The sequence below is a fragment of the Sipha flava genome, unplaced genomic scaffold, assembly GCF_003268045.1.
Source record: "Sipha flava isolate LNK unplaced genomic scaffold, YSA_version1 72_pilon_pilon, whole genome shotgun sequence".
In the NCBI taxonomy this organism is placed as follows: Eukaryota; Metazoa; Arthropoda; class Insecta; order Hemiptera; family Aphididae; genus Sipha; species Sipha flava.
This window is the reverse complement of record NW_020273612.1, coordinates 325,539-350,534: the sequence shown is the minus strand read 5'-3', so window position 1 is coordinate 350,534 and position 24,996 is coordinate 325,539. Positions and strand designations below refer to the sequence as shown.

General features: G+C 30.4%; 1 protein-coding gene across 4 annotated transcripts in view; it reads left to right on the top strand.

Annotated features, from left to right (window-relative positions):
- Window positions 1-24,996, top strand: part of LOC112692281 — a 214,753-nt gene that overhangs the window by 150,259 nt on the left and 39,498 nt on the right. For all 4 annotated transcript variants that reach the window (XM_025566902.1, XM_025566900.1, XM_025566901.1 and 1 more), the window contains one exon: window positions 8,459-8,672. In XM_025566902.1, the coding sequence (XP_025422687.1) occupies window positions 8,459-8,672 (214 nt within the window). The remainder of the gene's footprint in view (window positions 1-8,458; window positions 8,673-24,996) is intronic.

The following is a 24,996-nucleotide window of genomic DNA, read 5'->3' as shown; positions in this document are numbered from 1 at the left end:
TTCTTCGTTTTGTTTTATTGAGCTATTTTTTAATATTGTTTAGTTAGTTAAATATTATTTAAGTAAGTGCTATTGTAAGTCATATTAGTAATGTAATATAAATGTATATATATTATTTATTAATTATAAATTAAATATAACTATAAACATTATGATAAATGAACATGCCAATATATCAGAGTTAGCATTCGTCATTGCCGCTCACTGTTCAGCGATAACGTTCGCGGTTTTCCCGAAGCAATCCTAGCGGCTCACGTGGTTAGGTTAACCTAACTTAATGATGGTCTCGTGTCAAAAACCAAAACGTGCCCGGTGACACCTAAACACGGAACGACTCGGGCGCTCGTAGAACGGATGATGACCTGCAATCGGGTTGAGACGGTCTAACGGTGTTCGCGTCGAGATGCGTTTACACATTGCAGTCCGAACACGAATTCGTTGTTGATTCGGCATCGTCGTTTGCATTGCTATATGTTCGGAACTGTTCGCGACCATTCGGGCTTGCTCTCTACCAGGCATTCCCTTTGAATTTATTGGTATGAAATGTTCAGTTATGCCCATTTAGGGCACACTACTTCCCAATGAACACGAGTACTTTTTGTTTAAATCTGTTATTTTTTTTAAGTATTTAGTCTATATTTATTATAAATATATCATCAATTGAAGATGCCGATGATATATTAATAGCTTATGCGTGCGTATGCGATTACTACTAAGTTACTGATGAAAAAACAAAAAAAAAAAACAATGAAAAAAACGTCGTTGGTGGTTTTTGTTGTCTAGTACTGACTGTTGGTTGGATCACAAAGAATAGGTCTCATTTTATTTTCGGTAATCAGTCTTGATCTAAATTTAGTTTTAATAACTGCTCAGGCCGAAAAACCCGTTTCACATAAGTATTAAGCATCAATTGAAATATAAGTCCTGAAAATCTTATCGGCTTCGATCGGATACTGCTTCTTTATAGCCATCCAAAATGCTGGTAAAGATAATGATGCAAATTTGGATTTTCTTATTGAAACTGAGGATAAGTCTGACAGTTGTTTTTGTTGGGAAATTGTTAGTTCTGACGGTTAAATTGTAATCGAAGTATAAGTATATATTGAAGTATATCACTCGATATCACAAAAATATAAATAGGCCTAATTCACTGTTATAGCCGGCCGATCTGTCTCACCCACACACAACATGTAAAGGTGCGCGGATTTACACGGCCTCAAAAAGAGATAACAAAAAACTATATTATATTATGATTGTATTTTTAGTTTCATCTGCGAACGCAACTCCCTCGATAATAACCAACGACACCCACGGGAGCCGCGACGCACAGGTTGAAAACCATTGTTCTAGAGTAATATAGAATCAATGAAGTGTGATTAAAACACTGGTTATCCGTGGAATCTCCCCCATCGCCTGTAATCCGTCACGCTCAAAAAGATCAACACAAAGACGTTTTACAGGTTAACGTGTTATAAAATTTATATTATTTCTGAACCGTTCCAACATGAATTATCTCTGTCGTTCTTTTCGGAACAATAATCGTGTATGCGTGTGTATGTGCCATGACAATCATGTGTTTATGCACGTGTATTACGTACTTTTCGATAGAGAGATATAGTGAGATCACAAGTTGGATCTCAAGTGTACGCCGAACACGAATTTTCGATGGACGTGCGCAATATGTTTGTAAAATTCATACTATTTTCAAACACTTTGTCATTGATAATACTTTAGTTGGATCGTTTTCTCAGCGAGCACGATTTTGCGAATTATCAACAGGGATACCGTATTGCCCAAGGTTATTAAAAAACTGTATGGGGTTCATAATCGTAACCTTCACGGTGCGAACAGACATTTGGATGTGACCGTTTGAACGTCGACGGAATAAAAATTGTTTTATACTGTTTACTTTAACAGCTATATACCATATTATTATAATAAATTATTTAAATCCATGACATTTTAAATAAAACAAACGTAAAAAAAAAAAACAATTATTAATGATTAGAAATATTTAAAAAGTATTAAGGCTATTTAACATTTATTTTGGTTTTAATACACTCTTTTACACGAACACATAAACAAAATATAATCAACTAATCTAATAGAAGACGAACTATAAAAATATTAAATATTACAGTACAGTAAAACTAATGCATTGTTTTTTTTTTTATATATTTATTTTACTAATGCCATAAATATGATAAAGTTTATATAAAGATACGATATAGTTTTTTTTTGACGTCCAAATATTACTACATCCAAACGGCCACATACATTTGTTCCTAGATCGCTTACGGTATTGCTTCTCAATTATTTATTATATATTTACACGTATAACTTGTTATTTTTAATAAATAATACGAAATGTACCGTAACTATATCGAATCCAAATTATCACCTAATCAGAATGTTATTAATAACGCCAAGAAGTTATTTTAATTATTATAACTGATTCCTTGGAGGGTCATAATATTTATTTATCTATACCATATCTAAGTAAATATATTTACTGTACAAAGAATCCAATTTATATAAAATGTTTTAATTAAGCCAATCTTCTGCAATGCTATCTATTTTTTTTGATCTTATTTGCTAAAGTAATACACTTATAATCTATTTCAATTTTTATAGGTAAACAAAACCTTTAATCTACGAAGTTTATTGACTTAAAATATTAGGACGATTGAACAATTTTCTTCTTTTATTTATTTTAATTTTTATCTAATCTCAGTGTTTTTATTAAAGAAAAAATAATAATAATAAATTTTTTTTCTAATTATCTATTACTTTTTTTAATTTAATGATTCATATGATTAAATAGTGCTATCTTTATAATATTTTACTTGAAATCATTGACTTTTCCTTATTTTGAATTAAAAATGTTGTATAATTCTATGTGTATGAATCTGAATTTAAATAAAATTAAATGTCAATATTAATTAAAGTATAGCCTGGAAAAATTAAATAAACACAAATGACTTTAATTGCATTGATTTTCTTCTTCCAATTATTATGTTTCTTAGTAAATTAAATGCATACAGAAGCTTCCAATTAAAATGTCTCAAGCCTAGAAACCATTCAAAATTATTTGAAATTGGGTTGTGAGTGGATAAAGTGAAATATAGCAATCTCAATGTTACTGAAACAATTGTATATAATAATTAAACAAACGGTTTATTCAAATTTATCGGTGAAAACAAATATTATTGTTACTATTAATACAGTTACAGCTTCCTAACTCATCATCATTATACATAAATGTATTACCTATATGAATCTCGATACTCATAATTTGAGAAATAATTTGATTCACATACTCGTATACTTCAGTTAATATAACGAGTAAGATTAAAATAATGACTTTTGGAGTTAAGAACATTTTATTAGTAGTACGCAATGATTACATTCTACTGCTTTTCATGTAGGCAACTACATCATATACATTAGGTAACATTCGGTAAAAAAAAAAAAAACATGAAGAAATGAATATAATTATTCTGACTTATGGGCTCAACGGAACGCATGTACTTGACACATTGCATTTGTTGTACAAATTAACTATTAAAAATGAATTTCCATAAAAACGTATATAAGTACGAGTACAATGTAATAAGTAGGTACTCCGTAGTAGCGCGACAATATATTTGTTTTTACACGACAACTTTTATTTATATTTCATGATTTGTTTTATTATTATTACTATTATTTATTTTTAACTCTTTTCTCTTTTTCGTACACACAGAGTTGAAAAACTCATAATCAATATCATCATCACTTACACTTATGTTTAATTACCTTGTACACACGTCACTAACATTTGTACAGTTGTTGTTTACAATATTCGTGACTAAATCCAACATGATAACAACAAATCGGTAGGTACAAATTAGTGGTGAATTGTACGATAATTCTACATACAGTTAGTATTTAAGAGTGTCGATGTATAATTTATTCAAAGGATATCACCCATTTTCATGATAATAAATATTATGCTTTATTGACTGACATTAACGCTGTTCAACAGCAGCTGTTGCTAGTAAGCTGAGTAAATTGAATAAGTAATCGGTTGAAGACAAAGAAACATCGTAAATAATTTCTATATTTTTAAAAACAACAAATAGATAGATCATTGTATTAGTTGGCTTAAATTAATTCACACTTTAAGTAAAAGTTAAAAAAATATATGATGTAAATATAATGTACTTAAGTTTTTAGATATTCGATGAAAAAAATATTTTATTTTTGGTTTAATAAAATTAAATAAAATTATCGAAATTGAATTATAGTAATTACTATGTAGTTAATATTTCTTCGACTGATAATTATTCATAGTATAATAATTAATAATACTATCCTAGATCAAAAAGTTTCATCATTTTTGACATGAAATATTTGTATAACAGTTTATTCTAATTCTGTAAATTTATACAACAATATACGCTCATAAATTATTATTTGTATTTTTTTGGGCATATATTAACGCATATATGATTATTTTTAGATGTATATTGTAGAGCGTATTTGACCATTTTTGGTGTATATTATGGTATTTTTTAGAGCTACAAGTCCTCCCTAAGCCTACACATAATATTTACAGTATTCACTCGTAAATAAAAATACAGCCACACGGAACAACTGATTTTTTTATTATTACAATGAAATTGATTTAAGTCAATTATTTAGTCTTTAGGTAGCATGTGTATTTTCTCTTTTTTCACTGCACTTGATTCTCGTTTGTTTGATGAACCCTATAAAAGATTTCATGTTTCCTTTATCCGATATGTCGACAAGAAAAAGAGAAAATATTATATCGATTTACGAAAATTTTAATAAATGCATTCCCTTATGTTTCCAATGAAATGCTTTACAAAGGTTCAAACCTTAATAATACCGTAAGCAAAATTGCAAAACTTTTATTACAAAATATTTCGAAATCAAATAATTTTCCTGAGACCCGTCCCGATTGCTTAAAACGAAAACTGTGTAAAGCACTTCTTAAACTAAACTATTTACTGGAGTTATGCCAATAGATGGGGATCCCCTTACGCACGCAAAAGTCATCTTCACTATACTATATGGTTATTGTACTACCAAACGACATGGTTGTTTTACGATTATTAGTAAAAGTCGTGTCAAAACGTGTACATTATCTTACCTTGAAACGCACATATATCGTATATTTTCGAATAAAAAAAATTCTACAATCCGTTTCCTCTTTGTAACTTAACTTTCGTCATAATTTCGAGATTATTTATATTTAAAAATACACAATATCGCTTTAGAAACGGAACAATAGAGATTGTATCGGATCGTTGTGTTCGTACTACGTAATAGGAGTCCGAAATTGCGACACCGGAAGAAATGATGTCAGATGAGTACAGAAAAAAAATCTACAAAACAGTAAACATCAGTAGGCGTAACAGACGTTACGTTGAATACCCGTTAATCGATCGAGAATTTAACAACGTGTCGTATCGCGTTGTTGAGCAGCGACGTCACGAACACCGTAAAATTTGGCTTCGCTGATCCCACGGCTAAGGTACGAGAGACAACGTACGTGATCATCCTGTGGCCGAATAACTATTGTTGGTGTTGCTTTTTGACCGCGGGCGGACACGCGATCGGCGGATCGAAGGACTGCGCGAAGAACGCGTCCGCTACCCGACCGGGCTCCGTTACCGGGTCAAACGGATTTACATAAACACACGTTGTCGCCACGGCGCGCAGCCTCCTGCACCGCGTTGGCAAAATCGAAATTGATACACATCCGTGTGCGGTAATCCTGAAGGGATCGCATAATTTTTCAATAGACGTCGCGTAATCACGTCGACCGCCGCACAGAACCCGTCGGGCGTTCCACCGTCCTCTTTTTCCGTTCCGAAAACAATACGTATTCGTACGCACAACAGTATCCGAGCACGAGCTCACACAAACGTTATCGTAGCGTTGCGTGGGTGTAGCAGCAATAATATACGATACCTGTTTTTAGCGTTTTTTTTCCTTTTTCCTCCTTCTCCTTCTCACTCCGCCCACCCACCTGGCGACTTTTCTACTCTACTTTCACGGGTGCGTTCGGTTTGGTAACAATAAAATTTTTGTTGCCGTGATCGTCCATCAAGTATCTGGAACATTTAGAAGTATAATAATTATTCGTACGCCCCCCCTCCCCTTCGTATGTCGATCAAAATCCTAAGCTGAAAGCGTGGTACATGCACCGTGAATTTATCATATTTATGTACGTGTTGTATTGTATGTATGTATTCGTGTTGTTCACGAATATTTATTTTAAAAAAACCATTCTAAACAGTCCGGATAATCTTTCAGTGATTTTATCGTGATACAGCTCAAAACTATAGCAAGTCCATTTACTCATTTATGTGTCATTTTTTTAATAAGTCGTTCGAAAGTACTGAATGACTTTCTTGTACTTATTATTCAATACTATTGACGATTTAGTCAATTTATTGAACAATCTCCCTCCCCCCCTATAAATTATCATTTTAATTAATCTTTGGTATTGAACGGAGCAGCGATTTTTAAAGTAAACATATTCGTGAAGTATATGTATATATATATATTTTTTTTTTTTTTGTGATCCTTGTATGTTTTATATTGTAAAATTTGTATAATTGTTTAAAACTTATAATAGCATGCGATATGCTGACACATATTTTCAAAAAAATATGTATATATTGACAAATATAATATAAAAAGTTAAATTTTTCTTTAGATCACACGTGCATGCACTATACTAAAGTAACATTCGATTCCTAATTTTAATTGTAATTTTTGTTAAAGTGCGACAGTTATAAGGGCCAAACCAATTATAAAGGGATAAATTTTGTGTACTTACAATAAATAGTCTCGTAACTTACTCGTAATTTCTACCAAGTACCTACATATAATTTTACGTATGAGCAATATATTATTATTCTTATTTGGTATTGCGTTTTGAAAAAAAAAAAATCACCCTACACACACATACTAAGTTAGGTTCTATAAAAAATTTGTTATGATGATTTGATAGTTTTTGATAGTTTATAAAATAAATAAAATGTAACGAAATCATTTCGAAAAAAAAAAGGAATGGAATAGTTGATTCGTAGACGTATACATCGATTTTGAACTAGGATAAAAATAAGTGTGTTATTAAAAGTATTATTTTTTTCAGTGAAAGCATGTATTTCAAATCAAATAAATACTATTTATAAGTTGAAAATATTATATGGCCAATTTAAAACGATATCTGGACCAAAACCTGGAATCGTTTGATAATTAAGTTTTATAATAAGTTTCGACGCAAAAAAATTTAGAATTTGAAAATTGTGTTGATATAGTTAATATTATTTATTATATATTATAATATTATTCGCTCATCGTATCTAGAATAATATCCGAACCGTAACAACGACAACGATTGCAATAACTATTCAACTAGTATGTTTATTGCAATAATATGATAAACGATAAATGATACTATAAAATAATTTTTTAACTTCCAAATATCCAACATCTAAATGACCAAAAAGAAATTTGACTACGTCCAAATTTCATACATCACCTTAATTTTGAGCCTATGCACAATCTATCGATATCCAGTCGTCTATCATTGTATTTCGTCTCATTTGCTATAAAAAATAACGTCTTATCAACAGGTACTCATCTGTATAGCTAGTGATTAAAAAGTTAAAATTCATTTTGTTTCTAATTTATTTTTACACTCATACTCAAGTATCTTAAGAAATAAAAAATAAACGAAAACACTTATGCCCTAGAACCCTCCCCTCCTCTTAAGCCCATTTATATCTGTGTCTGCGAATAACCCAATTTAATTACAAACACTAAAGATTTAATAATTACAACATTTATAACATATTATTGTGAAATAAAAACATATATATGTTTTAATACTCTTTCATACGAGAACAAGTGATGAACTACGTTATATACGCGTAATATTATCCAAGATGACTATTAATATTATAATTATTTTATATTTTTCATACATAATTTCTAACGTGATTGGTTCCAAATGAACCGATCGAAATTCTGAATATGTTACATCGACGATTCAACTACATTACATTGCATTTATAATTGAGTAAAATAAAATAAAAAAATGAAATAAAACTAATGTTCTTATTTGAAAAAAAAAGTTGATCATTCTACAGGGTAAATGAAAAATATGTATATTGAAAAACAGTCTTAAAGCACGTCGTATACATTTTGCGAAAACCAAAATTTAAAAACATGTACATTTAAGCATAAAAAATGGTGTGCATGCTTGAAAACACACTTATGGAAAATATCCGGTCGTTTAGTTTCATTGTACAAGGCACGCGTCATTCGTCATCGTCCAAAATTTATTGTTTTGTTCCCGTCACCATTTTCAGTTTTTTTTTTTTTTGTTATTTTTATTTCTTTTCATTTTCTATTCTATCTCTGTCTTTTTCAGCGTTCAGCATACACACCAGCCGACTGTTCAGCGGGTACCGCGACACGCTGATGTCGTCGTCGAGTGAATCAAGAATCTCAGTGCTTCGACTACTGGGACCGACCAACCAGTCGGCGATCGCCGTGGGCACGTTCTGGTTACTGGCGCTCGCCCTGAACGTGGTACTATTTACCAGGGCCGGGTGCACGCTGTTCAACTACAACGGTACAATCAGGTATGATCGAGCAGGGAAAAAATTAATTGTCATTAGAATACTTATTGTTATTAATATCGTACTAAGAACATAATCTGTATGTGCCCAAAGCTCACTTACACACCGCAGCGATCTGATCTCGCGTTTTAGCAGGGCATCGACTCGATCTATGTGAAAAGGGATTGCGGGTACCCGGGTCGATAAAATTGAACGTCGAATTTTATAAAATCGATCGAATGAGTCGGTTTTATAACGCTCTCCGATCCTCATTAACCTGTTATAACTTAAAGACTCAAGTATTGTACCTATTTTTCATGACTGGTGTAAGTGTCTTAGAAATTTATTTCAGAAAAAAACGTTTTGCGTTAGACAAATTGTGTTTATAAGTAGTAACTCGGTAGCCCATGTTTGTAGATTACTCACTGTACTTCATTCTGTACAAAAATAGCTCACGAATATGAAGCATCGGAGGACTGTGGTATATATTATTATTGTTTAGAAGTATAGGCAGGTTGATAATTTATCTAACAATTATGAAATAAATTTCTGGTATGCCGAACTTACGGAGAACTATTGAAATGAAAAATGGTAAAATTATAATTTAAATAATAATAATAATAATAATAATAATTGAGATACGTAATAAACTGGTTAACAATCTTATTTAATAGCAACTAACCCAAAATAAAATACAAATAAATAAGTAAATAATACATTTTATAAAGACCGTGAATAAATCTGTGTAATTAACGGATTCTCGACGTTGATAGCAATGTTGCAAAATGGTGTACTTACATTAGATTTACAAAATAATACATCAGAATTATAGTTATAATGAAATTGGTAACAATGGCAACTATAAAAATTATAACTAATAGTTAGATGAAAACAATAGTGATATGCTTTCACGTGGGTTAGCGATCGACAAACAAAACCCAGCTGGTCTGTCCACGATATTACAACCAATAAAAAAATATAAATTAGGCGGAAATAGCGAAAATAAATTATTATTTATCAGACATAATTTAAAAATAAAAACAAAATAAAAGCAAAATAAAAACTTTATAGTAGATAATTATTTATCAGACATTATCTACTATACAGTTTTTATTTTGTGCATTTTCAAAATCGAAATCGTTTATAATCATCTGTAAAACGTATTAAATTTTCAGAACTCAATAAAATTAATATATTTATAATTGCTAATGTTTGTTTAAAACATGAGCAATATTATAGTACACAATATAATATTTAAATTGAAAGTAGACATGTTTTTTATAGAAGTTCTATCATTTCAATAGATTAAAATTCATAAGAAAATGCTATTTTTATTTAACTTTTATTTTTTGAGAATAATTTATGAAACTCACTTTAATCTAACGTCAAATAAAATGGAAAGTTAAACAATATGTTTTGACATCACGATGTAACCGTTATAGTTGTTTGAAACTTAGAAAACAATGTTATGAATATTTTAGAGAGCCATCGGCCGAGTTCATTGCATAAAATAATAAACTTATGAGAAAAAACGTGAAATGATATGATTTATGTAAAATGGGTATTGGGTTATAATATTTTAAATTTATGAATGCCGGTAAAAGCATAAACATAAATAAAAATTGTGCTAAAAGTGTTTTCACAAATTAAAAAGAAATAGTGTTAATGCTTGCTAAAAATTAAATAAAAAAAGTGATTGACAAATATAGGTGTTATTAATGATCAGGCCCCTATTTAAAAATTTGGCACCCCTGGGCATATCATTTATGCCCCCCCCCCACCAAAAATAAATAATAATAATATCACACTTATTATTTTGTCCTTAATTGAGATTTTTTAATATTAAAATATAACTTATAAATCAAAATCGATTAATATTTTTTTTAATAAACAAATTAAAAAAAATTATAACATAATAAAACAAACTATTTTATTTTTTTTTCATTAGGTATATCATTTTTAAAATTAATTTTGCTAAAATATTTTGCCGCCCCGAGCATGTGCTCCCCCCCTAAATACGGGCCTGTTAATGATTCTGATATAATAATGATATTCAGTATATTTGGGATACTAAATAATGAATATCTACCCGCCTAAAATTGACCTAAAGATAATCTGCGAATTTTAGCTAGTCAATTATACATTTTTAATTTACTTAATAAATAATAAATTAACAATTATTTAAATCGAAAACACGAATTTTACCGTGAATAGTAATGATGATATCTCATGAAATTATATATTTTGAGCCTCTGCTGAACTATGTTATTATAGTCCAATAATGAATTTATACATAAGAACATTTGATAAGATTTATATTTCATCTATTATGTATCATGGTTAGATTTCAATATGATTTTTATTACACGGAATATGCATATATATAATATATACGTGTTATATATATGGTAAATTATTTCTGATTTTCTATCAATCTATAATGTATAGTAAAAAAACAGCCGAGTTTAATCGAACATTAATTGATACAGCACGACGATCAGGAAATTATTCGTAGTCACTTAAACAATAAAATATAATATATTATATTCAGGAACTTCATGGTTTTTCGAAAGAAAAAAATCGTAAAATAAAAATTTTATCAAAAATAATTATAATTTTTTTTCATTAAACGACTTCTTTCTGTACAAAATCTATGCAAATAATAATATGTTACAATACATATTATAATAACTTAAAATTATAGTGTATGTGTATTTAATTATGATAATAATAATAAAAATAGTTCAAAGTATTAAATAATTTGAATAGTATAAATAATAGTAGATAAGTGAGTTTAGAAAAAATTAGCGTGACCATTATGGCACGAGTAATTTTGATATGAAGTTATTTTTGAGCTGCGTTTTTACTTTTTAATTATTAAATATAAAATACGGATTCAAATTAATTTATGTATTAAAAGGATACATTTTATAGTATAATAATATTTATAATAAATTATTACAAAAAGAAAAAAAAAATAAATGCCATGTATAATAAGATAAGAATAAGTAAGTAGGTATAAAACGAATGTTTAATGAAAAAATATATTATGATAATTTAAAAAAAAATTTTAATACATTTTCAAGATATTAAAATTATAAGCTACTGTGGTTTTTATTTTCATTAAAATATTATGTATAATCCCTTTAAAATAATCAATTACAATTATATCTTTGATACTTTCTTATATGAGGTCTTAAGCACTTGATGATTAAATTCGGTGTATTTTTAAAATCGAATTTGTAAAATACATGAAATCATTTAATTTAAAAATATTCATCAAATTCAACGATTTGATAATATATCTTGGACTTTTACGGATGAACTCAAAACTTTAAATTTCAATTACTAAATAGAAGCTGGTCGACAGGCTTATACATTCACTGATTGCATTTAGTTTCTTCGGTATTGATTTATTTCAATTTCTGTAACTATAATTATAGAACTTGATATTTCATTGGTGATAAAGAAAAATAATAATTATCAGATAACTATTACTAAAATCACTGAATATCCAACAAAATTGTACATGATTTTTTAATCGTTTAATTTTTCTTTAAAAAAATAAAAAGACACGCCAAATTGTTCAACTACTCATGTTAGTACATATAGGTACATAGATGTGTATCTTAAACGAAATTCGGACAAATCGTTCACTTAAAATGATTACTCTACACAATTGTTTAAAATGTATTGTAGAATCTTAATACAAAATCAATTTATTATACGAAAATATTTTTTTAACAAAAATGTGATTGGTCCATAAAAAAGATTTATTATGCCGAAGATTTTGTTGAAGAACAGTATTCGTCTGTACATACAGGTTACCCTCCGCCCATGAAATTCCGATTGAAATACCTCCGATTATATAATTCAAGTTTTTCATTTTAGTACTATTGAACAAAAAACATGCCGTATTAAACACTTATAGTAAAATATGTATTTTCACTCCTTATCCGAGTGAAAAAAATAACTAATTAATTTTTCGTTTCCATAAATTTATATCATACACAGATTATGGTATAAAATGATATAAAAATGTCAATGTACTCGTATCGCGATCGAAAATAAAATTATTTGATTCATAACTAAACAAATTGTATGGCAATAGGAAATGGTAATCGTACCGATAATTAATACTGGCAAGTTAATAAGTTATTATATTTTAGATAGTTATCAGATTTAACATTTTAGGATAGACGATCTTCTACCGACGCATTTACATGGCGCATTATCTGTATACATTTTATACGGTAGTGATGAATGTTAATGAACTTCGAGATATCTAATTTATGGTAATAGATTATCGGTTAATACAATTACAAGGTATCCGATAAAATTACATTTACTTTGATTGTGATTGTAATTCGATTTGCGAAGTAACGGGATAACGTGACGGCGAGCGAAAGTCGAGCAACGGCTGTGGTACGACAGGACCCGTAACTTGCGGTCGCGTTTTATCATTTATTTATTTATTTTTCTATCCGCGAACAATTCACGTGAACGACGGTGGCAAATACTGAAGTGTCGCATGTCCCCGATGAACCTTCACGAAGACCGTAAGACGTGACCGGAAATCCGAATCATAGATTCGTGGAGACGGTCCGAATCGCGTCTCGTTTGGCTTGGCGAAGATACGAATTATTATTGGTAACAAAGCCGAACACGTTTCCCGGACCGTTCTGCGGGATGGAGGGTTTGAATCGTTTCCTTTTACATAAAAAAAACTGGACGATCAAGACGGTTTCGGTTCACTGAACCACATTAGGTTCCTACGGTTTTCGTATTGCGTAATTAATTTGCTACAGAATGTTACGATATCTGTATTTTTGTTTATTGGAAATATGAAAACGTTAATGAGTTTTACATTGTATAAAAATAAACAATGTTTCATCGATAAGATATAATACACAAGTTGGAAAAATGTACAGAATTAGTACAAAAAATTGATAAATAGTTGAACATTAATTTAAATTAATCAATGATAAACGATTGTCATATAATTGGACACATTCGTAATGACCGACGTTATGGAAGGATTTTGGTCAATTTACATGATGTGAATATAATTGAATGTTTCTGTAAAAATCTCAGCACCTTAATGTACAATCAAAATGCATTAAATATATTTACATTGGATATCTGCTGTTTACAAAAACATTTTGATATATCAAAATTGTACAAAAAATAATAAAAAAAGTGAAAATTATGAAAACTTTAATGAGTTTTACATTTTATAAAAATAAACAATGTTTCATCGATAAAATAAACTACACATTATTAATCAAAATAGTAGAGTAAAATTACAATAATGTATAGCCTCTTCAAATATGAAATATGAACGATTGAATTATAATATAGGCTTTAAAATCGGTTAGTATTCCGGCTCGGTATTTCGTATTTTCATATGTAATAACATAAAAATATAAGTATGTGATTAAACTTAAATCAAGTGACTATCCAATAAGTGGTTGTTGAATCCTACTACATAACTAGGTTAGTACTAAACATAAAAATAAATAGCGGATTCAGTTTAAATAACAATTTTAACTTGAATAAAAATATGACATTTATTTCAAAACGATTTTTATCGTACTGAAAGCCAACCAAGAGTTTACCGAATACCATTACACATTGTACGCGGCTCCACTCGGAATATTGTTATTATCCCGTTAAAAATATTTTTAGGGATCTCTCACTGCTTCAGTTGAGCGTGTTCAAAGAAAATTCCTTCGTACTGCAATCTATAATCTTAATATTTCCCACACCCTCATCATGATTACATACCTGTTCAACAAGCCCTCGATCTATATTCGCTTGTGTATCGACGACTCGTTGCTAATCTCTTCTTTCTTTGCGCAAAAATTGATTCTTCTCTCTTACCTCAACTCAATTTCAGAGTTCCTTTCCGCACCTCTCGTTGTTCTGTCCCCTTCCAAATTTATTGCTCTTCCTTTAAATACCTAGATAACTGCCCTATCGTCTGTCACATGCAACTAATAACGCACCTCTTTTATTTTATAGTACATTTTATAATTTAAATTGAATTCTTAATTCTGAATATTAACACAAAAAATGTATTACTTCTTTATACTACTCATATTATAAACTATGTGTAGGACACCCGTCCATATATATCCGCATACACGTATAGTTTAAAATAAAATATACAAAAATCCAGAAATGTCCATGCTTGAAAGCTATTGGAAACAATTAGATTTTTAACATGTTTAAGCACACATTATTTATTTATACTCTTTTGTACTAGCTATACATTATTGTTAAATATTCAATAATCTCTAAACACACGTATTGGCCAATGCTTTTAAACATTTAAATGATGTAAACATCAAATACAAAAAAAACAAAATTATATAATTCGTACATTATTGCGTTGTTTTAACTAAATAATGGTTTGCTTAGATCTAATTAATTTAAAATTCAAACCTATCTGCTACCTAATTACAAAAGAAACATTTACAACTAACGTAAATAAATTGTTATTGATTTAATTTATTATCGACGAATTTTGAATAAGTGAATTCCTATTATATGGTTGGTATACGAGCAAATCTTTAAATAATCCAAACCACTAAGAATATTAATAATGGTAATTTGATTATGTTGACACAAATTTCAAAATAAAATATTTATTTTAGCATATATTCTCGTATATTAAATTATACAAATACAGTTGAGTATTAGTAAATACGATATTTATTAACGTATTTTAATTGAGTCAAAATTATTTTGACTACATGCTTTTTTTTGTAGTTCAATGAATTTAATTACAAATTTTCCTTATTTATGGAAAATAAGAGACTAGCCTATAAACAAAATCAAGTCAAATGAAATCGGGATCCAGATGGAGTTCATATATCTGTGTAATGTGAATTGTAATGTTTTAGTTGAACAGCGAATCCATGGTGACTAGACTTGGGCGTAATTATTTGATTAACAGGGTAACATAGAAAATTCCGAGTTATTATATTAGTTTTATGTTATTCGTCCATCTCGACGCACGTCCGACATATTTGATCATTGCAATATACTGGAATTGCACACCTCTTACTCAATCGAATCAATCGGTCAACACCGTATCGATACCCCAGCCAGTATTCGCAGCGAACCGTGTGTCGATCCACTGCTTTAAAATGATCATCTTCATCCATGTGATGTTTACCGCGTTTGCTTGTGCACTGGTGGACGCAAGCACTATGAACCTGACACCATGTTCACCATCCGTCCACGGGGACGTCGTGATACGCGATTCCGTAGGTGGCTGCAAGTACCGCAAGAGAGCAGTCGTTCAGTTCCAACATTCGAAGGCAGGACAGACGCTGCTGCAAGACCCAAAGGTGCCGATATCGCTTCCCTTTGGCTGGACGAGACTACGGTGGCCAACGTCGACGTCGACGCCATCATCGGACGCAGTCAAAGCCACCACCAACACTACCACCATACAAACCAAACCCCGTGCGTCCGGTATACCGATCGCGGCCGTTATGGTAGCCCGTCCCGTCATGGCAACACGCCCCAACGATGAGCTAGCTCGAGTGGTCGTTAATGTGCCAGGGTTCAACATGCAAATGCAGCTACGGTCGCAGCCAACGCCACCACCACCGACTGATTTTGTGTGTACCACCTGCACCATTCGGGCGGAGACGCGAAGACCGTGGTGCTCGACCACGCAGCCGCCATTCATTACTCCCTCTACCTGCACCACCAACACTTGTGCTCCATCAACGACCACCACCACCACCACTTGTTCTACGTCGACGATTACAACCACTTGTGCTCCGTTGACGAGCACCACTAGCACGTGCGCACCGTCAACATGCCCTACCTCCACGTGTGCACCGTCGACGAGCACCACAACCACGTGTGCTCCGACAACTTGCGCTAGGATGCGAACAATGTCGTCACCACCACAAACAGAACCACTTACTTCACCTAACGGTAGTTTGGATTTTTCGGGCACTTGGCGGATGCTTACGCGTAGCACCCGGATGCCACCGTCACGGTACAGCTCTTCAACGTGGTGGTCGAGCAAGGAAACCCGTAATCCTCACCAGGTCCATTGGCCGCAATTTCAGGACCTGCAAAAACAAGGTAGTGATCGACCGGTACGTGACGATGACTATTAATCGTCCAAAACAATTAAATTTAAATAGTTTTATCATGTCGACTACGACGTACCCACCGCGACAACTCTATAGTCCACCGCATTCACTTTATTATCAATCGACCTCGGTGCGCGCTAATGTCTCTCCCAGCACTCGAAGGTTTCGTCTTTACCCATATACATCTTTTACGCATTTATATCCTGATTATCTAGACTCATCCGTCGTGATTGCAGACACTCGATTCACGGACACGTCGCCGATACAACGCACCTCACCGACGTCGTCGCAGACCCTGGAAACGCCACGACACGCGAACCCGATAGCAGCCGCTGTTACCGCACGCCACAAGTATCGTCGATCGTTTCGATATTAATTTTATATTCCGATTGATTCCATCAGCGAAAAGATTGTCAATCGTGACGACGACGAGATGGTGACGTCACGTCTCACCGATTTTTTGTTGTTCGGTTTTCCACTAATATCGTGTAAACAACTTCGAACGACGGATCTCAACTCGCGTCGAAGCACCGCATAATCACTGCGTTAATTATGCCGTGCTTCAACGCCCGTGATGTGGTATACCATACTTCACAAAGTGCATTATTTGTTCTTATGCAGTTCTTCCACTCAATGGAATCATTATCGTTTTCTCATTAACAGTAGTGGCTCATATTATTCTGAGGAAACTTAAGTTATTTAACATTAATTCCATACAATAACAAAGAAGAATATCCCTTTTATTGAAAAATTAATTATAATTTATTCTTAATTTAATATTTATTTAGTTTTTTTAACTTAATTCTATTGTACATTTTTCTCTAAAACAATTCAATTCTGCAATTTTTCATCACAGATGACAGTGTATAGGGACTAATAACGGTGCGATGGCATAAAAATTAATTTAATATTTATAAAATAACAACCAGATGATTAATATAGTTTAATCAAAATTCGTTGATATACCTGTATTAAATCATTTCATTTTTAACACTTATAGAACTTTACTGAGATTTTCGTGTGAAATTTTATTTTGATTATGAAATATTTCTTATAAACATTTTTATCCAATATACGAGCTTAAATTATTAAATTTGTATATTACACGAGTTTTTGGAAAAATGTAGTGGATTCTCGACATTTTTACCAAGTTTCATCAAAACTTAATGTTTAAACACTTTTTTTTTTTATGAAATTATTCTCACTTTTTCCCTTATTATCCAGTAAGAGATATTTGTGTGAGACTTTTTATTAATTTTTCAAGACTTTTAGTCAAACCCAAATTATTTTATCGCTATTTTACGAAAAAACGTTTGAAAAACACAAATATTAAAAATATTTATAAATATCTCAATAAAATTTAATAATCAATAAATAAAATATTATTATTACCATTTAGTAAAAATTATAGATCTTTTATATTATTTTCTTGAGTTCCAACGAAAACCAAAATGTGATTTACTTGAAAGCCTGTATGCTGTATATTATGTTTTTTTTTTTTAATTTTTGTCTCATCAATGATATATTTGATGGGAGTGACTGCAGATTGAAAGTGATTTGAAGAGTTTTGATGAGAGGGCTTGCGAAATTTTATTTTCCCGATTGTGTGTATTTTTCCGATTCGTTGAAAATGGATCGGTTATTGATGTGAACTCCATAAATAAAACGAATTGATGATTTTTTATTGGAAATTGGAAAACTGTGATTTTTATCCTGGTGAGGGTAACATAGATATTTTTTGACGAAGAATGAAATTCTTATTGTTCATACCAAGTGTTTGTTGTAAATTAACAAAGGAAATAAATATAATTTAAAATATCTACTTTTAATTTATTGTTATTCCTTACATATTAATTTATTGATGTCTAGCCTGGAGAGTTATTATGTTTTTAATGTATTATTAATTCTTCATCAGACATAAATATAATACAGTTTTACATATTTACATTGGATATCTGCAGTTTACAAAAACACTTTGATATATCAAAAATGTACAAAAAATAATAAAAAAAAAAGGCTATTAGACTTTCTATAATCAAATAATCTATTCTTTAAATATTAATTTGTATTCAGATCAGGTAAGAGTACTAACCAAACTATATCCAATGTAAATAAAATTATTTATACAGCCTAAGAAGAAAGTAAAGAGTGCCCTACTATTTATCTTGGTTTAACCAATGCGTTTAATACATTAGATCATAACATACTTTCAAATAAAATTAATAGTATAAGAATATTTGGTTCCGCTGTTTCTCTTTTTAAATCCTGCCTAAATTATAGGAAACAAATTGTAAAATTAATGATGCTATCAGTAATGAGTTGTCAATAAATTATGGAGTTCCACAAGGAACAAAATTATCTCCTGTTTTATATTTTCCAAACCCAACGGTACTTATAAAATTATAACAGGGCCGGTGAGAAGATGGAACAGGGAGCGATGAGCCCTCGGGGCCCATACGTCTGAGAGGGCCTATCATCTTAGCCTTTTATACAATGTTTGTATTATACCAAAGTATGTACAAGTATTATGTTTATATTGGTCAAACAAGTGCAAGTAAAGGAGGCCTGGAACCAATCAGCCCCGTGGTTCTAAAAATTCTCACCTGCCCTGCATTATGATCAGATATACAAGTAAATCCACCATTAAAAAAACCGTTCTTTGGTCAATTAACTATCCTGGATTACTTTCTTACACAACATATTCATGAGACCGTTCAAGTAGTTCATCGTGGCATTTTGTCCACACATGCGCACCAATATCTGATTGTTTCATATTTTAATCTTTACAATTTGTTCATTTTCTGTGCAATTATTGAAAAGTGTCCTGTCTGTTTCACTTCTATATCAACTTGACTGTACTCCTGTTGTAATCTAATGTCCGTCCAGCTCATCATTATCTAAACATCTACTACGAAGCAAGTAAGTGCTATTTTATTTAGCTTTCAAGACTATCCAGTTGCACTGATCGGCTCTCGAACCCTTGTGACCTCGAAACAGTGGCGTACCTGTGGGGGGGGGGCAACAGGGGCATTTGAAGTTTTTTGATGCCATAATGCAAATTCATTGTCCAGCTTAAATAATGTAAATAATTAATATTTTCACTGATTATAATCGTGTTTGATATCACTATCAATGTAATATAAAATGTCAATATTCGATCAAATTAGGATTAGGAGTTATGGTTACATATAGTCACTATTTTATAATGTGATTATCACTTATCATTGATATCAAGTGATCAACATGAGGACGTTATCATTACTTATTTTATAACCATAAAAAATTGTGAAAATTAATTTATGCCCCCCCCCCAAAAATGTTACACAGGTACGCCACTGCCTCGAAAGCCCTCCCTTAAACCAATAAGAAGGTGATCAATTCAATCTCATATCCATCACTCTAATTTTCTCTACTCTATATGCTATCTAACATCTTCTTAATTTTTCTTTTCCTATTTCTTTTGTTTTTTTGTTTTTTTTAATTTTGGGTTATTTCATTACTTTTGATTGTTTGTAAACAATATTATCCGGAATAACAGCTGTTCAATTATTTTTGAGGAATAAATTGAATGTATACTAATTCATAATCTCGTCTCAGTATATAGATCATAGCGCAAGCATATGTTGTATGTTATTTTACGATTTAAAACTTTAAGTGTTCAAATGATTTATAATTATTATAATTTACCAAACTGTTAAAATTAAAAGTTACATTTTTTTAGTTATAAAATTAATTTTTCTTTAATTATAGAACATTTGTATTGATTACAAGTTTTGATTAATCAAAAGTCTGATCCCTCTGACTCAATCATCCTTAGAAAAATATTAAAATATGAAATAAAGTAACTTAATTCATCAAAACAAACTGTTTTATCTCATTAGTTTAGTTTAAAGAACTCTCATAACGTTGTTAAATGATTCCATTATTCAACACTATAGATACATTTTTAAAAAATCACTGGTTATAAAAGTCTGATACAACATTAAAAAAAAAAATAAATAAATTATCTGTCAAAATACTGTATTGTTAACTAACAACTAGGTAAACAACTGTTGGTACATGTCTAAAAAATTAGCAATATAATACTTGATTCTATGTATAAATATATATACTACATAGTTTTTAATTTACAACAGAATCTACTATGTTTAAGTGTTAGAAAAAAATTAGGAGCACTGTCTAAATATTGGGGCACTAATTGTATTCAGGCTCGACCAGAAGTTGAAGTCTGCGCACATCTATGATATATCTTATATTAAAATATAACAGTAACTTAATATTATTTAAATATTAAAATCTGTACATAAGTAAACTTTATATTGGTCATATATTCATAAATGTTAACAGTTAAAAATAAGTAAGATGATATAAAACTAGCGAAACTTTTCGATCCACAAAACCAAAAGTTCACAATTTTATCAAAAGATTTATATTTTAGAATACAGTTTCACATTTCTTCCGATTTTTTTATTTTGTTTTATTCGCACTTCTATAAATAACCTAAAATAAAATAATAATAAAAAAACCCTGTTCACGGTCATAATTTAATCTCCGTTTGTAACACGACAAAAAAAAAATACGTTTTAGTCTTTAAAAATACTGTATTTGTACACTATTGAACTGGACATTGTTATAATGTTGCACATTTTTGACAAAATAAACTGTAAGTCTGTCCTTAATCCATCTTATAAATACACGATGGGTACTTGAAAAGAATTACATTGAACTACAACCACTCGCATTTAGCTCTCTAAAGCTCTGCGGCAAAAAAAAAGGAAAAAAAAGAAAAAAAAAACCGATTCAACACATATTCGTACACACAATGTTATTTTTTATTTTGATTGGAATAACCGACGAGCGACTGCTTGGTCCCGGATACCGACATTTTTTCAGGACAGTGCGTTTAAAAGCGATATAAAATACACTTACAATTCACTCTCACGTGAAAAGGGTTTCGCCTTTGTGCGCTAGACCGTACTAGGTATCTTCTAGTCGTTGATGCATCCATTATCACTTTTTTTTAAATTTTTTTTTATTTTTATTTTTTCTTTTCGCTTGATATCTTTCTCGGCTCTATGCCAAAAACATGTCTATCTATCCATTTATATACACTGGCCGTTATTTCCACACATCTAAATCATCAGTTAAATGGCATGTGGTACTTCCATTGATCCATATTTTGGGATACAGTCGAATTCGATAATTTTTTTTTTTTTTTATCAAAACGTAAATTATGTTTATATATATTAAGCTACAGTCGTATTTTGTACTAACTTACGTTTTATTATATGCATATCAATTCGAATCAGTATTTTATTCAAATCTAATAAGTAAAATCATTCTAAATTTCATCGAAGACTCATATTTTTATTTTTTGTTCAATATTGAATAATGTAATAAATCCAAATTATACTAATTTAATTTTTTTTCAATTTAAACAAACACTTAGAAATTATATTTAATATAAAATATATTTTTGTTATATCACATTGTTATATCGACCTAATATAAAACTCATTGGTCGTTTATTTTTTTTTGCTGCTTCAGAACTTTAGAACTATATTGCCACTGTTGGAGATTTAAAGGAAACAAATATATTTTTCTGTACTTTTCGCTTTTTTATTGATGTTCTATAGTTGTTCTATAATTGAGTTCTGTTATTAGTTTTTGTTATTATTACTCGTATTAAGTTTTGAAATTTGTTGCTAAAAATTAAAAATACTTTAAAAGAATATTCATGAAATACATTTAATTATGGTCTAAGAAAGCGTATTGTATTACAACTGGGAGATGATCGTGAAATCAAATATTCGAAAGCAATTTAAAATGTCAACACTACAAAAAATTTTAAATAAAAAGAAAAAAAAGTACTTAAGTTATGAACACACATACCCAAATAATATTCTACAACTTTCTATAATTTAAAATTAATTAACGTTGGACCCACGTTACGCGTGATGTATTTTATTCAAATGTTAAATTAAATCGATGTTTTCATGTAAGAGATGATGCGACAATATCACACGAGATCTACGAGGTATCGGTGTACGATTCTCGCAAAGAAAATCAATAGTGATTTTCAAGGCAATTGAATATATGCCTGCCACGCGTTCAAATAGTTTCTTTTTCCAATTCCGGACAAATCATTTTATGTATTCGAAGAAAAACACACACAAAACACACACTTTCCGAATGAAATAAACAGCCAAATACAAAACAAAATTACATTAAATCGCATTCGAGTAATACATTTCACGGTGTTTTATTCTTGGGCTGCAGGTATAGGTACCGACGTAGTATACAACTCGTAATAAGTTTAAAGGAGGGGCAGATAAAAAATTCGATAAAACAATAAAAAAATATAAGTTAGTGGTGTGCACGACGGTAGTACGTGTACTTCAAACGGAAATGTTGATAAAAACAAATCGAAAAACTTTTAATGACAATCACATAAACTCGAAAAAGTGCGCGGTAACCATAAATGAAACGCTATTAATAATAATTATGGAAAAAAAAAACTGGAACATCTTGATTATGTCATATGAGTAGTTATCAGTAATGTGTGACCCTCGGTGTCCGGTGTAAAATCCATTTCATTGCACGTATGCGTATAATCGAGAGATAAAAAACGTACGCGTTCGATGCAACTTTCGCACAGAAAATAGAACACGAACCGTGGACCGAAAAACCACTCTTATAAAATGTATCGTGGTATCCGGACGATCAGTCAATATTATTAAGTGCATTCACGATAGAGTTTTGAGTTCGGTCAACCGTACTTAATGCTTCACTCTAGCACGCATTCGGAATTATATCTAATTTATTTATTTATTTATTTATTTATTACTTTGAAGAGGGGCTGAGAAAAATGTGTTAATGTACTTATATAAATGCCACTAAACATAAAATATCAAAAAAACATTAATGTTTATCAATGACGACATTATCATTTTAATCAAAACAGGTTTTTCTACGACAGTTCAATCACCGTAAAATAATCAGTGTTATAGTACACTGTTATTAATTCTAAATTTAATTTGTTTTCATTTCTTTCATTAATTTTACTAACTTCATACTTTTATTTTTGACAAGCTGACAAGCGAAAATACGTAAATGCGGTCCCCCGTGTTACCACGCCCATGAATATAGCCAGCTCCTGGTCACCTACGGCTAAGATTCGTTTAACGTGTAACAAGATATTGCAATCGACACGTTTTTAGAGTAGCTCTAGAGAAATTTCGCTACAAATTTATTGATTCCGATCACAAACAAAATTTTATCTGAAAAAAGAAATTTATAAATAAGTATAAAAGTATATAAGTATATAAATAATGTATAATAAATATATACTAAATAATTTGTTCGTTTTTAAATGTTTATCGAGGTAGTTTGTTTTGTGAGTTTTATAAAAATGTATCTCGTGCAATCTAAAATTATTAATATTAATTTCTTTAATCCAGATTTAAACACTACAATTTTAAAATATAATAATAACTGCATAATTACAGTCCCTTTTATATTATATCGTGTTGCCTTATAGGTACATGCATGAGTAATAACATTACGTTTGTACCTCAATTTATTCCAATTTTAATTACTGTGAACAGTATAGAGTCTACAAGAGTATTGTTTAATACAAATATTATTGAAGAAAATTCAGACTCAAAAATACTTTACTTCGCTTTACTTGATTCTCAAGAGGAAAATGATACTTATATTTTATGAAAAGCAATCAATTATACTCGTAGTTGCAATTTAAACGTGTCTTTAACATGTTCGAGTTGCATATGCACGTATTGTTCCATTACATTGTATACATTCTCACGGTTATTAAAATATGTTCCGTGTTAACGTTACGTTGAATAAACAGAAATAGCTAATAATTTATTTTTGTTTTCACAATAACTCCTATCGACGATTATAACACTTAACTGATTTTAGCGTCATAATAATCCTTATTTCGTCAAAGATCAAATACGTTTTCAATATTTATCCATGGAAACGACCAACATAAAATATTTATATATATATTATATCGTTTTTTTTTTTTTTTTTTTTACTTTTATGTGCAATAAAATGCACTTGAGTAATATGTTTTTACGGTAGAATCGAATCAATAAACAAAGGTCCGGTTGAAAATAATTCGAACTTTTTCAAATCAATCATAGGACATGTATTTTTGGGTAATTGTCATTAAAAGTTATTTTTACTTTCTCAAATCATTA